Source organism: Malassezia restricta, chromosome IV (genome assembly GCF_003290485.1).
Source record: "Malassezia restricta chromosome IV, complete sequence".
Taxonomy (NCBI): Eukaryota; Fungi; Basidiomycota; class Malasseziomycetes; order Malasseziales; family Malasseziaceae; genus Malassezia; species Malassezia restricta.
In genome coordinates, this window is record NC_040196.1 from 632,342 (window position 1) to 647,046 (window position 14,705).

The window sequence follows — 14,705 nt, forward strand, 5'->3', positions numbered from 1 at the left end:
CAAGAAGAGAAACGACACCTCCACACTCTTCGTCTACGGCGGTGCTACGGGCGGCTCGGACGGCGGCGGCGGTCGTGATGGCGGTGGTGTGCGTGGTGCAGCGACTGTCATGTCAGCGGCTGATCGCTGCTTGTGTGCGCGCCCGACTTTGTCCATAAAGGTAGCAACGGAATTGGTATCGACGTCCGGTCCGATCGACTCCACTGCGGCCAACAGCTCGTCCAGTAGTCCATCGACCTTGTCGGGCGGCACTTGCGCGCACGCAGCCACGACCTTGCGGTATCTCTCCTTGCGCTGATCCAAACGTTTATGACGCTCTTGCACATCGGTATTCATTGCTGCGATGGCCTGCTCGCAGTACGCTGTGAGCCAGCGAAGTCGCATGATGGCCGCGGTCGCCGCTTTCTCACCAGCTTCCTCGGGCTTGGCCAGCGCCGCATCTGCTTCAGCGAGTGCATCCTTGGACCAATCAGTGACGCATGCTGCATCCGTCACCTCTGGAGCTGCATCCTGAGGCTCCTGATCAGGCAACGAAGCAAGAGCGCGCTTTAGATTCTCGCTGCGCTGCCGCATCTTTTCGCGCTCCGTGACTGCGCCCTGAGCGGCCTGGATGTCTCGGCGGCGAGCAGCCAGCTCACGCGTAGCAGCCTGAAGATGTATCTGGGTTGTCTCGATGGCATCCTGCTTCACACGTACTTCACGGTCGAAAATGACCTGCAGTTCATCAAGGGTCTGTACAAGCTTCTCCCGGACATCTTGGCTCTTCTTCACGGGGCCCGGCGATGGCTTGACTAGGGAACGCACCATATCAGAGGCACGGTATGAGCCAAGCTCATTCAGCACACCGCCCTCAGGTGACGAGGCATTCGTGATGCCCCAATCCAGCGGTGTAATGCCCAAGTAGTTGGGCAAGTCTTTTCGCGCACCTGCATCCAGCAGCATCTTGATCATATTGGTATTGCCAAGCCGGGCTGCGATACTCAGTGCCGTTTCGCCTTCGTCATCCTGCGCATCGAGCAAGCCTGTCAATACCGCTGGATTCTTGGAAATGCGCTCTAGCACGCAACTCATGTAGTAGCGCGCAGGAGCCGTACGGCCTTTGAGCCCGGCCACAAGCGCGATATGATGCAGGACCGTGCGCTTTCGGTGATCGCGTGTCTCAAGGCTCGGTGCAAGAATATCCAGCAAATCTGGAAACTGTGAGAGTTCGTACGCATTGGTAACGAGTACGGAGCGATGCAGTGCCGTCTCGCCCGCATAGTTGCCCAGAATTATGTTGGCGCCGCCATATGCTGGTGGCAGCGCTGTTAGCATGCGCACAAGCGAAAGACGACTCAGTGCAGCGGCCCAGTGCAGCGCTGTGTGGCCGTGGTCATCAATCACCAAATTTAATGGCGAGCGGTGCTGCCGCCGCGTCGTGTCGACGCCTAAGCTGTGGAGCAGCGCATGCAGCTGCTCGAGAGGTGCGGCTGATGTACTTGGCTGTTCATGCACAAACAGGCCGGTGAGCACTTCACGCGCACGCCGCTCACGCTCGTCGCCGAGATGGGGAGGCACAGCCTTATCGGCGAAGCGCGGTCCGCCAATTTCGACCATTTCATCGGCCATATTGGAGGGTGGCGCGGCACTGTGGAGAGGGGTGGTACTCAGCACGTTGAGGTCGTGGACATGTGACGACGAATCCGTTGATGGCGCCACACTATCGGCAGGCGGCAGAGGCACACCCTGAGGCACGTATCCGTGTGCAGCATATGCCCCCAGAGCTGTGCGCTGTGCAGGGTGTGAGCCAGGCGGGACACCATCAGCAGCATGCGACGTCGGGATATCATCGTTGGGAAGAAGAGTGTGCACGAGACCACCGGCACTGGCGCCGAGTGTGCTGGAGCGGGGCGGGCGCAAGGTAAGAAAGCGTGGCTGCTGCGGTGGCGCTGAAGCTGACGTCCCCGGCATGGCAGGCTGGGAGGGTATAGCTGTGTTGTCAGCTTTGCGTTTAGCGCCCTGCTGTGCATTTACAGCGCGCGATGCGACAGGATCAAAGTCGAGGAGGGGCCGGATGAGATGGTACACGTTGTAGTTGATCGCCAGCTCCTGCGCCCGGTGCAGCGGGATCCACGTTCCCTGGAATGTGCCGTAGCCGCCCTGCACTTTGTCATGCTCGCCTGTCAAGATTTCTTTCTCGAGGATCCGTGTGCGCCGCGCTTTTTCGATGCCGGCGATCTTGAGAATCTGTGTTGCATTGAGGTATCCATCCGAGCGACGGCGCATGAGAGCGATACCACGCACTGTGATTTCGTACACGGGTACTGACGAGTATGTGGCCAGGTACACGGTGGGCGTGGGGCCAGATAATGGTACAGATGCTGCGCCCTGGGCCGATGGAAGTGGCTGCGTCGGTGGCATATGAGACGGTGGCATGGAGTACGCGTGTGATGGCGCCGGATGCATGATGGGAGCATGGATCGAAGCGCTGCCTTGGGGCGCCGGCACACCATTCGGGGCCGCTGGCACGTAGTGCGTCTGTGGCGGCGGACCGGATGCCATGTGAGATGCCTCATGAGGCGCGGCAAACGATCCATCGTAGACAGGTCCAGCATGTGGCTGCATGTGCTGGACATCCATCACGTGTGGCATGTATCCGGGGGCCGGTGCGTAGTGGTATGGCATAGAGGGCGGCACGCCCTCGGACGGCCGGACAGGGCGACGCGGTACGTTGAGGGGGTACCGCGGTGGCATACCGCTGCCGTACATATCGCATGGCGGCATGCCTGGAGGTCCATTCTGTATATGCATCGGATGCTGAGGGGTCAGTTGTGGGCAGCCACGCACCATATGTCGGCGATCAATGCCGGGCGTCTGAGTGCGTCACAAAGCCGCGCGTCGCAACACAAGGACGCGCGCACTTGGCAGCTTTCTCCCGTCCGGCCACATGGGCTGCACGTGACATGCAGCAGGAGTGGTGGGGTGCGTGTGGCGGCGTCGATGCGCACGGGTCGTCCGGTGATTCGTCCGTTGACCAGGAGATGAGATGCCTTGGTGTGGCCGTCGCGCTGTATGACTACGCCGCACAGGCGGATGATGAGCTGACTTTGACGGAGGGAGATACCCTGTATGTGGATGAGCTGGCGGATGAGGCCTGGTACAAAGCACGTTTGCGCGATGGCAGTCATGAGGGGCTCGTGCCCGCCAACTATGTCGAGATGCGTGCGCCTGAGCAGGTTGTTGTGGCCGCGTACGACTATGAAGCTCAGAACCATGACGAGCTTTCTTTCGCTGAGGGACGCGTATTGGACGTGTTGGAGCGTGACGGCGACTGGCTCCTTGCTCGGATCCAGGGCACGGACCAGATGGGACTCATCCCGTCGAATTACGTTGAGGAGTTTGGGTCATCAGGCGCGCAAGAGCCCGTGCCAGCGTCTGAGCCAAGTCCAGAAGCTGAGCCGGCACAGGAACATAAGCCAGCGCCAGCGCCAGAGCCGGCGAACGTGCCGTCAGAATCGCCAGCGGCACAGCCACCCAAGCCGCGTATGATGGCGCCGCCACCGCCAGCTCCCGCGCCCGCGCCCGCACCAGCGCCAGCGACAGCACCAGCTCCAACGCCACCTCAAGCGCCTGAGGCTCCCGCTAGTGTGCCTTTGCCGTCGTCGCTCGTGCCTCAAGCCACTGGCGCGGAAGACGATTTGGACGAGACAGATGGACAGGCATCCACTGTGGCGCCACGCGCCGTACCGGCTGCATGGACAGCGTCATCTACGCAAGACGAGATCCAAATGTGGTCCGTCACTGAGCTGGACATGAAAAAACGCAAGCGCAAAAACAAAGGCACACTGGGCGTGGGAAATGGCTCTGTATTTTTCGCGACAGATACGGATGGTACTGCCGTGCCACGCGTCGACATCAAGCACTTGAAGAGTACGACGCTCGAAAAGGGCAAGTACTTGATCATTACGTTTGAGCGCGCCGCCCAAGTCGAGGGCGATGTATGGGTCTTTCACGTCGGCTCACGCGCAGCTTACCAGGATATTTCCGCCCGCATCGGGAAAAGCAAGGCGATCAGCAAGCAGCCAGCACACACTGCATCCACACCTCGTGTCTCTTCGTCAGCTCCCCATTCTCCTCCCACTCAAACGGGCGTGCCCGAAATGGTCGTGGCCTTGTACGACTTTGAGGCCCAGGCCGACGACGAGTTGAGCGTGTCCGAAGGCGACCAGCTTGTGCTCATAGAGCGTGAAGACCACGAATGGTGGAAACTGCAAAATGCCAAAGGCCATATCGGCGTCGTTCCTGCTTCCTATGTCGAGGTACTGAAAGAAAATAACAGCCCTGCACTAAACGCTCTCAACCACAAGTTTTCTACGATGCGCGATCCACGCCGTGCTGCTCCACGCCGGCCTACCGAAGCTAAAAGACACGAGTCCGCTGCGCGTCCCTTGGTAGATAACCCTCCTCAGCTTCCGAATCAGGGCCGCATGCGGACGTGGGTCGATGCAACAGGGCGTTTCCGAGTCGAGGCCGAGCTTGTTGGAGTACGCACGGACACAGTGCGTTTGCACAAGGCTAATGGCACATTAATTGATGTGCCCCTCTTCAAAATGTCTTTGGCGGATCTGCGTTATTTAGAGGGTATTACAGGCCGCAATTTGCGCACCCCATCGGGCCCGCCTTCTGCTGCATCTCAGCGCCAGAGTGCATCGGGGTATCCCGAACGCTCCGTGTCTCGGTCTCGTGGACGTGGACCTGCGTCCAGCTACCGACCCGATATCGATTGGTTTGACTTTTTCGTCGAAGCGGGTGTCGACATGCAGCATTGTGCACGCTATGCGGATGCCTTTGAACGTGACCATATGGACACATTTGTTCTCCCTGAACTGAGTGTAGACTCACTGCGCCGACTTGGACTGCGTGAAGGTGATATCTTGCGTGTTCGGCGACACGTACAAAACAAGTACTCAAAGTCGTCAGCTCCTCCGCCGATGCCGCAACGCTCACCCGAAGAAGAGGAAAAGCAAAAGGAAACAGATGAGGAACTAGCACGACGCTTACAAGCTCAAGAAATCGCGGAGCAGCGCCGTCTTGCACCACGCAAGTCTACTACTCGTGCGCCAGAGCCAGCACCGGAGCCGTTGCCGCCGCGCTCGACGGACATGTCGCGTAACACGGACGACACTTCTACTGCCGCGGCTCAAGAGGCTCTACAACCGAACCAGACGGGCGTCAGTGCCGAAACGATCGCTGCTGCTGTGGAAATTATTCGCCGTCGCGAGCGCGAAGAGGCTGAAGAGCGTGAAAAAGCGGCCAAGAAGGACGAGCGCCCCGCAGATCCCAACTCGGCCCTGTTCGATAAGCTGGAAAAACTCAAGCCGAGTCCGAAGCCATCAGCGACACCAAGTATGCCCGATCCCAATGCGCCGCGCGGGCCTATTGCTCCTGTACCCATAAATCAGAGCCTACTGCAGCCGCTCATTCCCCTGCAGGGCACGGGCCAATTCGTGCCAACCAATCCTACTGGCGCCACCTCCATGTTTGCGCCACAGCCGCCCGGCTTTGGCATGCCGCAACCGACGGGCATGTTCAGTGTGCCCCAACCTCAAGCGCCTCAACCTGTGCCACAGCCCATGCTGGGTCAAGCCACTGCAGATACGACCAGTGCATCGAGTCAACAGGACCGATTCAGTGCAGCCAGTGTGTTTGAGCAGATGAAGACGGGCTCTGGCGCCTTCTCAAAAGATACGTCCGCGCCGCAAAGCAGTGGAAAGTATGATCCCCTCCGTGCGCAACCTACGGGCTTCGCTGCAGGTGGTATTGTCGACTCATCACCATTTGGAGGCGGTATGATGATGCCCCAAGGCATGCCCACACAAAGCATGATGCAGATGCCTATGGGCACGGGCATGATGATGGGTATGCCGGGACAACCTTCGGGCTTTATGCCAGCCTATGGCTTTTATCCTTCGTAGCCTTGTATATTTGACACGTTTCCCTCGTACGACGCCACGACAAAAAAAAACGCCTTCGTCTGTATTGTACCCACATGAGGCAAAAGTACGAGTGACCCTAACCAGGCTCGAACTGGCGACTTTGGAGTAACACGGCCGTATTAGCTCCACACTCTAACCGACTGAGTTATAGGGTCGAATGAAGCGTCGGAAATGACCCTAACCAGGCTCGAACTGGCGACTTTGGAGTAACATAGGAATATTAGCTCCACACTCTAACCGACTGAGTTATAGGGTCTTGCCGACAGGGGCGGGGCTGAAGTTAGCTGTCTTGTCCGAAAGCCAGTGGTCCTGGTCCACTCTAGCAGGGTTTCCCCAGTCGGTGGCGCCACGTTTTGGGTATCTCTCGAGCGTTGATGCATTGTTGGGATGGACGGCGTTACTCTTCCTAAGGTAAAAAAGAAATGGAAGGACGCACTTCACTCTTCCATATCATTGCTTGAACGGATACATACTGAGGAGAATGCATCGCCGCAATGGACGCGGGCCGTTCCTAGCCGTGATGGCGCACCGGACGAAATACCCGAGCAAGTGCAGCTGGCTGTGATGCGCCGTCGCGTGGCAAACACGGATGTGTTTCGTGCAACGTGGGAAGGCATGTGGGACGAGGGCGCTGGTGGTGTGGTAGATCTCGAAGCATTCTTTGCGCTATTCTCGTCGCAGGAACTGCTGTCGCAATGGCTCCCGCTGGTCGAGAGCTCTACAATGATCGAGGCGCTCGGCAGTCACACGCGTGTATGTAAGACATGCTTCAGGCTTGGATGGCCTGCGAGTCCGCGAGATGCAGTGCTACTTACCCACACCGTGCGCGATGACAAGCGTGTGCTGCATGTGGCCACGTCGGTGCCACGCACTGCTGATGCGCCATCGTACTTGCGACCTTCGCCCCCCTATATCCGCACGCAAATTCACCTGCTTGCACTTTTCGTGGCGTGCCCAAGTCCCGAGCGGGTCGCTCTGACTGTGTACTGGTCGATGGACGCGCGGGGCTCGATGCTGGGTGTGCGTCCGAATGCCATGGCATCGTCGGTTCCACGTATGCTGCCCAAGATGGCGGCATGTGCAAAAACACGGGGCATGCATGTCCCTTATGTGCATGCGTTCGGCGCCGGCCTTGTCGTAACGAGCGAGCGCGCTGCAACGGCGCTGCACGTGGAGTTCATCCTCGTGCACGACGACGACGATGACCAAGTATTTGACGCAGAGGCAGCACTGCCACGCTCGATATGCGTGCGCATGTCCGCAAAAAATGCATGGGATGTGCGTTTGCGCACGTTGGACTCGGCGGGGGGATGCCCTGCATACACGTCTAAGCTGACGCGCATCGGTGCATGGTACGAGCTCTGTATCCAGTACGAAAAGCTGGAGGATGCGCATGCGACGCTCCACGCGGCGCTCGAAGCAAGTGTCCGCACTGATGCTGAAGAGGGCGTGTATGTGGACGACTTTGCGATGGAAGCGACGGAACAGACGCCGCATGCGTCCGACAATGCGCTGCTTGCCCGACTGGCCCTGTCCGAGCAGCAAACGCCTAGCGGCAATGTGGATACGGTGCAACGAGGTATTCAAGGTCTTTCACCGCTTGCTGCGACGGTGCGTCGCAATTACATCTACTTTACGTCGCTGCTCCAGGAGCCCGAGGCGAAATGGAGGCGTGTGAGCGATGTGCGTGGTGTGACAGTGACGCAGCTCGAGTCGATTGATCCGACGCTTGTTGTGTATCGCGCTGAAGCTACGTTTGTGGGCCTCACTGTCTGGGATTTATACAGTGCCTTGAACTCGCCGGCCATGGTGCGGCGGTGGAATGCGGCACTCGACGATGCGACCCTGATCCAGGATCTGGGTGGACAAAGTGCGGTGTGGCACGTACGCTACGCGCCGGCGTGGCTGGCTCAAGCACGCGATGCTACGCTTGTACAGACGGCGTATCAATCGCCCACCTCCATCCATGTCTTCTCCTTTTCGGCGGACGAGCATATTTCTGAGCTGCCCGCACCGGCACCCGGCACCGTGCGCATGCAAGTCGATCTGTGCGGCTGGAGCATCGAGGCCCTCTCGCCGACCACTGTGCATGTGACGCTCGTTGAACAGAGTGACCCACGTGGCTGGCTCTCCAAGACTCGCACTCCGCCGCAGATGATCGTCGCCATGGCCGGCGCTGGCGAGCACGTTCTACGACATGGTGCGCCGCCATGCATCTCGCGTCTCTTTAATGCGCGTGTGCAGACGCAGGCGTATGGTGAGGACTCGTTCGACGTGTCGTATGTCGCGGCAGCCTGTGATGCCCCCGATGCCACGCATGTCGAGTGTGTACTGTGGGCGAGCCTTGAGGGATGGGCGCCGAATCTCGACGTCTTGGTCGATCCACCGCCATCATCGACGTCATGCCTACGTCGACATCGACTTGCTGGCGGCGGTGGTCTCTGGATCACGCTGGAGCACCGCGTCGCCGACCTCTCGGAGCAGTGTGTGCGTGTGTGTGTTCGGAAGGGTCCAGCCAAGTCGCTCGAACGAGGCGTGGTCTTGCTGAACGGCGCTCGTGTGCATGTCGACGTCGAGGGCATGGATCCCGCACAGCTACAGGCTCTCGCACGCATGAAACGCACCAAGCCCCGGCATGTGCCACTCGATCTTCCTGTGCGTGCATCGCGTTCGGCGGACGGGTACACGGAGCCTATCGTGGAGTCTGCGGCAGAGGTGCGCGAGCCGGAGGTCAAGCCGCCGACGCATCCGGCGCTGGACGCCCTCGCACTGCTGAGGTGCATCCATGCTGAGCGGCATCCTGACCCGGCTGGGCCCCAGGGTGGATGGTCGCTCATGTCAGAAAAGAACGGCGTATATGTCCACCGCCGCCTGGTCGAGCGTATCTCGCCCCATGTGATGGTGCATCGCACGGACAAGATCATCCAGGGTGTGGCGGCCGAGGATCTACTGCCGCTCGTCGCCGATCCACATGCGCGCTGTGCGTGGGACGAGCATCTTGCATCGTGCCGGATGCTTGAGAGTTTCGGCAGCGGCACGAACACTGCGTTGTGGACGTCGCATGCATCATTTCTCTTTGCACCTCGCATGTTTGTTGTCTCGAGCATATCGGCCCACGGACATGGGGCCGATGTGCCGCTGGAACAGACTTCCCCTGTCGCGGCGCAGCAGCCCGTCTACTTCCACGCGACAGCTTCGTGCGATGCATCTCGGTGGGACATGTCGTTGTGGAACCCTGATGCAAGACCAATAGGCACCGTGCTGATGGACGGCTGGATCTTCGAGAATGTCGATCCATATAGCATGGAGCAGTATGCGATTCCGAGCACACGCTGTATTTATGTCGTCGCGATCGATTATGGCGGCGTGCCTCGCAGTCTCAATGCTCTGTGGAATGCAAGTCTGCCGGAGTGTGTCGTGCAACTCGAGCGTTGGGTATCGCAGCATGGCCCTCTTTCTTCCGTGCGTATGCCGCCCCGCTGCGTCAATGTGCATGGCGACGCGCGCGATGACTCACTGCGTGGATCTTGGACACTGCATCGCGGTCGAAGGGCGTCGACGCTGGTGACCTGCGACTTTGAGCACGACACACGCACACAGCATGTCGTGGCCATCGTCGATATGTCCGTGCCTTCGCCCAAGCAGCTGCCGGCGCTGGCGGGTGACGACGAGGCAGCAGAGACGTCAACGTCGCCTGCCCCACCGCGATTGTCATCGCGCGGCTCGGCGTACTTTCACAAGCGCTCGGCGGCTGCCGAACCGCTGATCCTTGTCGACATTCAAGTGGCGCTGCAATACTATCCGCAAGGGTACGACGTGCAGGTGACGTGGTCTCACGTCGAGGCAGGCGTATGCGATCTTGCCGCATTGCCTGCTTCACCACCCACCGACGCGATGCCCATCGATGTCCGTGTGCTCGATATTCAGCCCAGTGCCCTTCAGGCGGCTACGCACACACACGCTGAGCCATCTCACCGCCATTGTGTCCGAGTCACCCTGCCGGAGCGCGCCTATACCAAGCCTTTCCTCGTTCGAGCGGTCATTGCGCCGCTCGAAGGCCGTGCATACACGAATGCGACACCCTCGCATGTACCTGTCACCATCAACCATCGCGTCGCTGAGATTTGCTATGGCCACGAATCCGCACGTGAGCCACTCGATGTGGACGTCGATCAGCTCGAACATATAAGTGAGCCGACCACGAGGCATGTAGGTCTTCCTCATGTGCCGATTGCGTCGGTGGCGGCACATTCTCCGGAGGCAGCATCGACGGCGGCGCCCACGCCCAGCACCGAAAACGTCTCGGCGGCCGACGAGTCGACCGACGCGGAGAAGATGGCGCCGACCGCTCCGGCTCCATCTTCTACACCCCTGATGAGTCTCTTGTCGCCTCAGGGATGGTACGATGGCGTCATGTCACTTGTGCGGCCGACGAAGCGCACTGACACAGAGGCGTCTGTATCACCGACGCCCAATTCGCAGCCGCCGACCAGCGCCGCCCCATCGAATGCATCCACGTCCGTGTCATCACCGGCATCGCCCGTATCACCGACCACACAGACAAACCAGCAGGTGCCAATGCCGCGCGGAGGCTACCAACTGTCGACGCTGATCCTCTTTATGATCTTGGCCTTCTTACTCGGCTCTCTGACACGCGCATTTGTACAGCCCGCTGATTTTGTGTTGATGCCATTTACCTCCAACAACGCCGTACCTGCGGCTCCCGCGCGCAGTGAGCTTAAGGAAGGCGAATCGCTACGCATGATCGATGTTGCTGCCCGCGAAATCGACAACTTCGTGCGTGCTGCGCGCCAATTGCATACATTTGCGCGTTTTGGCTACACCGACGAAGCGACGCTGGCGGAGCAGGAGGCGCGTTCCGAGTGCCTCGAAGAATCCGGGATGGTGCGCTGGCACGAAATGCACCGGTTCGTGGACATTTATCTGCCCGGCCTGCCTTGGCGCCTTGTCATGGGACTCGCTGGCGTATAGCATTCATAGCCCCGGGCTTTCCCCCCCGTTTCCTATGTGGAGGGAAGGCGTGACAGAGCTGAGGCATTCTTATCACGCGCGCCATTTTTTTTTTCTGTCGACACCATGCAGGCGGACGACGTGATATGGTCGGTCATCGGCCACCAATTCTGCTCCTACAAAATCAAATCTTCAACACACTCTACCTTTTGCCGGAATGAGTACAACTTGACTGGCATGTGCAATCGTCAGTCTTGTCCACTTGCCAACTCTCGGTACGCCACGGTACGCGAGCACGAGGGTATTTTGTACCTGTATGTCAAAACGGCTGAGCGTGCGCACTCTCCACGGAGACAATGGGAGAGGATACGTCTCTCTAACAGATACAGCACAGCGCTAGAACAAATCGATAAGGAGCTAATATACTGGCCGAACTTTATTGTACACAAGGCCAAGCAACGACTCACCAAGATTACCCAGTACCTCATCAAGATGCGCAAAATCAAACTCAAAGAGGAAGAGCAGCCTGAGCTGGTTGGTGTTAAGAAAAAGACCGAACGGCGTGAGGCGACGCGCGAGAACAAAGCACTGCGCGCGGCCAAGCTGGAAAAGTCGATTGAAAAGGAACTGCTTGACCGTCTCAAGCGCGGTGCCTACGGTGAAGCACCCTTGAATGTGAACGAGAGCGTGTGGAATGCTGTGCTCGAAAGTGCGCAAGCACGCGTGCCTGATGCGGAAGGTAACGCATTGGAACTGGAAGAAGAACTAAGTGACGAAGAGCAGGAAGAGGATATCGAGGCCATGGATGCAGAGATGCGCGCCATGAACGACGATGACGACGAGTATGGACAGCGCGAATTCGTGTCAGACGATGAGGGCAGTGAAGACGATGACGATCTCGAAGACTATGACTCGCTTGACGAAGACTCTGAGGACGACACGGACGACAGCGACACAAAGAAGAGCTCCAAGCGCCCTGCACCCAAGCGCCCTCGCTCTGATGCGCGTGGCAAGCGCGGCCGCCCGCGCGTCGAAATCGAATACGAGCAAGAGACCGAGCCTCTCACGGCCGAGCAGCTGTCGCAATGGTAGTGCATTCGAGGCGGTCGAACGACGTCGCCTGTACATACGTAGCCACGTGGCCTTTGAGCGTAATCAGCGCCAGGCCTGTATCGGGGGCCCCTTGTCAACGAGCTCATCTCCACACGTCCTCCTGCAACCACGAGGCATGCTTCATGCTGAAGCCCGCGTCAGGACATTTGCATGATGAGCGACTTGGATCATCGCCCCCATCAATGCCACCGCGTGGATCAAAAAATGTACAAAGCGCACCGAAGCGTACTCGAGCCGGGCAACTAAAAGAGGAAACATCGAGCTCGGGCATCATGAGCAGTGACTCTGAGTGGTACGCCACATCATCAAGCGATAGCGATGAGAATGTTAGCTCGAAAAAAAGCCGGCACAAACGACATTCACGCAGCTTCTGGGGCCGAAGGCACGTTACAGGAACGCCAAAAAGGACCAAAGCCGCTTGGGTTTATCGCAGTCCTCATCGCACGCCCAGACATCGACTGCGCTCATCATCAAAGTACCCAGCTCCACCGCCCTTACCACCGCATGTTCATCCATTTTGGAGACAAAATCCTGCTGCTACCCATGAAAAGCGTCCTGTGTATCCTGTATTTTTACGATCGCCACGCTCACGACGTCTACGGCGATTCGAACGCAGCCCAAATATGAATCAAAAAATCACCATGTCACCCCTGCATGATGACTGCACACCACGGCATTTGCACGCTCCTGCGCCGAATTTGGATAAAGACGAATTTGCTTGGTTCGACTCATCTGACTCAGAATTGTCGTCAGTTCCCGACGAAAGTTCGTCGTTTCCCGATTTGGACGATACACCGACGCACATCCCAGCTCAACATATACCTCAGTCCAACCAAAACCTACCGGAACAGCTGTCCCAAAAACCGACTTCGTATCATGGTTTAAAACCTGCAAAAATCAAGACCCCCCAACCAAAGGCGTCTGAGTCAGCCCACAATGAAGTTCAAGCTCTAGACCTTGGACGCCTTGATTTACTGGACCATGTGATTTCACCCGAAAAGCTCGTGAGGCAAGAGCGAATCGGCGCTGGTGCTTTCAAAGATGTGTACCGGGGCCTTTACCATGTATCACGCATGCGCGTCTTGCCTGTCGCTATTTGTGATCTACGCGATGAGCTCACTGAAATGGACATTAAGGAGCTCAAGTTTTTGCGAGATTTGCGACACGAGAATATTGTGCAGTTTATTGGCATTGGCATACCGACAAATCTCAGGCTAGGTCCGCCCTGCGTGATTGTGAGTGAGCTATGCGAGAACGGAGACTTGTTTGATTTTATCCGTAATACCCCACCACCTCCGGATGTAAACATTTTCCGCATCCTTCTACAGATTGCTCGAGGTCTTGAATACTTGCACACGCACAAACCAATGATTGTTCACCGCGATTGCAAGTCAACGAATGTGCTGATCAATGCACAGGGCATTGCAAAAATCAGCGATTTTGGTCTAGCAAGAGTTAAGCGCTCTAAGTATGCCATGATTCGCTCGCTTGTCGGCACTGTTAATTGGCAAGCAGTCGAGCTATGGTCTCCAAAGCCACAATATAACGAAAAGGTGGATGTTTGGAGTGCAGCTATGACATTTTGGGAGGCACTACAGTGGCATCAAACAGAGAAGAGATACCCATTCCAGGGCTTGAATGAGCACCAAATTTACATGAACGTGCGGCAAAAGCATCTAAGGTACGCAGGCATACATTCTAACATGTGATTCAGACCATTTACGGGGAGCATACGCCGTCGTTATGGCGACGATATTGTGCATCTTATCGATCAAATGTGGCAACAAAACCCAAGAGACAGACCTAGCATGTCTGAAGTTTGTGCTGAGATCGAGGTGCTGATTGCACGTAGGGAAAATTCTGTATCTCCGTCGTGATTTGTTATTGAGTGGAGCTTATATATTCAGTCTGAATAAAACAACCTGTCCCGCGGAGCACAGACCCGAGATGCATTTAAATACGGAAGACTGTTGCCACTGTTCAGACCCCACCATCAAAAATGAGCTCAAACAACTCTCTTACCCAACAATTCATGCAGGTGATTCGCAATCGCCGCACCATCTACGCACTTTCGAAGAAGGCAATTCTTCCTGATGCGCAAGTCGTACAGCTTGTTCAGCAGGCTGTGCGTGAAGCTCCTTCATCTTTCAATGTTCAAAGTAGCCGCGTTGTTATCTTGTTCGGCAACCAGCATGATCACTACTGGGGACAAATTGTTCCTACAGCTCTTCGCCAGGCCGCTGGTGAGAAAGCCGTTGAAGCTTCGAAGGGCAAGCTGGATGGTTTCCGAGCTGGCACTGGAACCATCCTCTTCTTTGAGGACACAGACCTGATCAAGGGCCAGCAACAACAATTTCCTATGTTCGCGTCTGGCTTCCCAACTTGGTCGCTGCACGCTTCCGGTATGGCTCAAATCTACACATGGGCTGCCCTCGAGGCTGAGGGTTACGGTGCCAACCTTCAACATTACGGCAACTTGACGGGTGAGACCCTCAAGCGCGTGTACAATCTTCCTGAGTCCTACGAGATTCAATCCGAAATGGTCTTTGGCCACCCAGAGGCCCCAGCAGGTGCCAAGGACTACATTCCTGACGAAGAACGCGTAGTTGTTTTTAAGTAAACATAACAATACGTTGCTAGCATAGA

At 57.4% G+C, this 14,705-nt stretch overlaps 6 protein-coding genes and 2 non-coding genes across 8 annotated transcripts; 5 read left to right on the forward strand and 3 right to left on the reverse strand.

The window, feature by feature from the left end:
- Positions 1–33: 33 nt before the first annotated feature.
- Positions 34–2,829, reverse strand: MRET_2742 (transcription factor; the record flags this gene model as incomplete). The annotated part of the gene is made up of 2 exons (XM_027629369.1): positions 34–2,796; positions 2,827–2,829. The coding sequence occupies 2 exons, from the start codon at positions 2,827–2,829 to the stop codon at positions 34–36; spliced, it is 2,766 nt and encodes a 921-aa protein (XP_027484829.1).
- Positions 2,830–3,020: 191 nt separating this feature from the next.
- MRET_2743 (actin cytoskeleton-regulatory complex protein SLA1) lies at positions 3,021–5,954 on the forward strand (the record flags this gene model as incomplete). The annotated part of the gene is made up of 1 exon (XM_027629370.1): positions 3,021–5,954. The coding sequence occupies one exon, from the start codon at positions 3,021–3,023 to the stop codon at positions 5,952–5,954; it is 2,934 nt and encodes a 977-aa protein (XP_027485220.1).
- A 91-nt stretch (positions 5,955–6,045) lies between these two features.
- MRET_t0044 lies at positions 6,046–6,130 on the reverse strand. Its single transcript has one exon. It is a non-coding gene; the product is annotated as a tRNA-Ile (tRNA).
- Positions 6,131–6,146: 16 nt separating this feature from the next.
- On the reverse strand, positions 6,147–6,231 carry MRET_t0045. The gene has a single exon. It is a non-coding gene; the product is annotated as a tRNA-Ile (tRNA).
- Positions 6,232–6,362: 131 nt separating this feature from the next.
- Positions 6,363–10,967, forward strand: MRET_2744 (START domain protein; the record flags this gene model as incomplete). The annotated part of the gene is made up of 1 exon (XM_027629371.1): positions 6,363–10,967. One exon carries the CDS (start codon positions 6,363–6,365, stop codon positions 10,965–10,967), a length of 4,605 nt encoding a protein of 1,534 aa, XP_027484826.1.
- A 105-nt stretch (positions 10,968–11,072) lies between these two features.
- On the forward strand, positions 11,073–12,038 carry MRET_2745 (protein MAK16; the record flags this gene model as incomplete). Its single annotated transcript, XM_027629372.1, has 1 exon — positions 11,073–12,038. The coding sequence occupies one exon, from the start codon at positions 11,073–11,075 to the stop codon at positions 12,036–12,038; it is 966 nt and encodes a 321-aa protein (XP_027484827.1).
- Positions 12,039–12,181: 143 nt separating this feature from the next.
- On the forward strand, positions 12,182–13,936 carry MRET_2746 (TKL protein kinase; the record flags this gene model as incomplete). Its single annotated transcript, XM_027629373.1, has 2 exons — positions 12,182–13,740; positions 13,774–13,936. 2 exons carry the CDS (start codon positions 12,182–12,184, stop codon positions 13,934–13,936), a joined length of 1,722 nt encoding a protein of 573 aa, XP_027484828.1.
- A 122-nt stretch (positions 13,937–14,058) lies between these two features.
- Positions 14,059–14,679, forward strand: MRET_2747 (uncharacterized protein; the record flags this gene model as incomplete). Its single annotated transcript, XM_027629374.1, has 1 exon — positions 14,059–14,679. One exon carries the CDS (start codon positions 14,059–14,061, stop codon positions 14,677–14,679), a length of 621 nt encoding a protein of 206 aa, XP_027484872.1.
- Between the last annotated feature and the right edge of the window lie 26 nt (positions 14,680–14,705).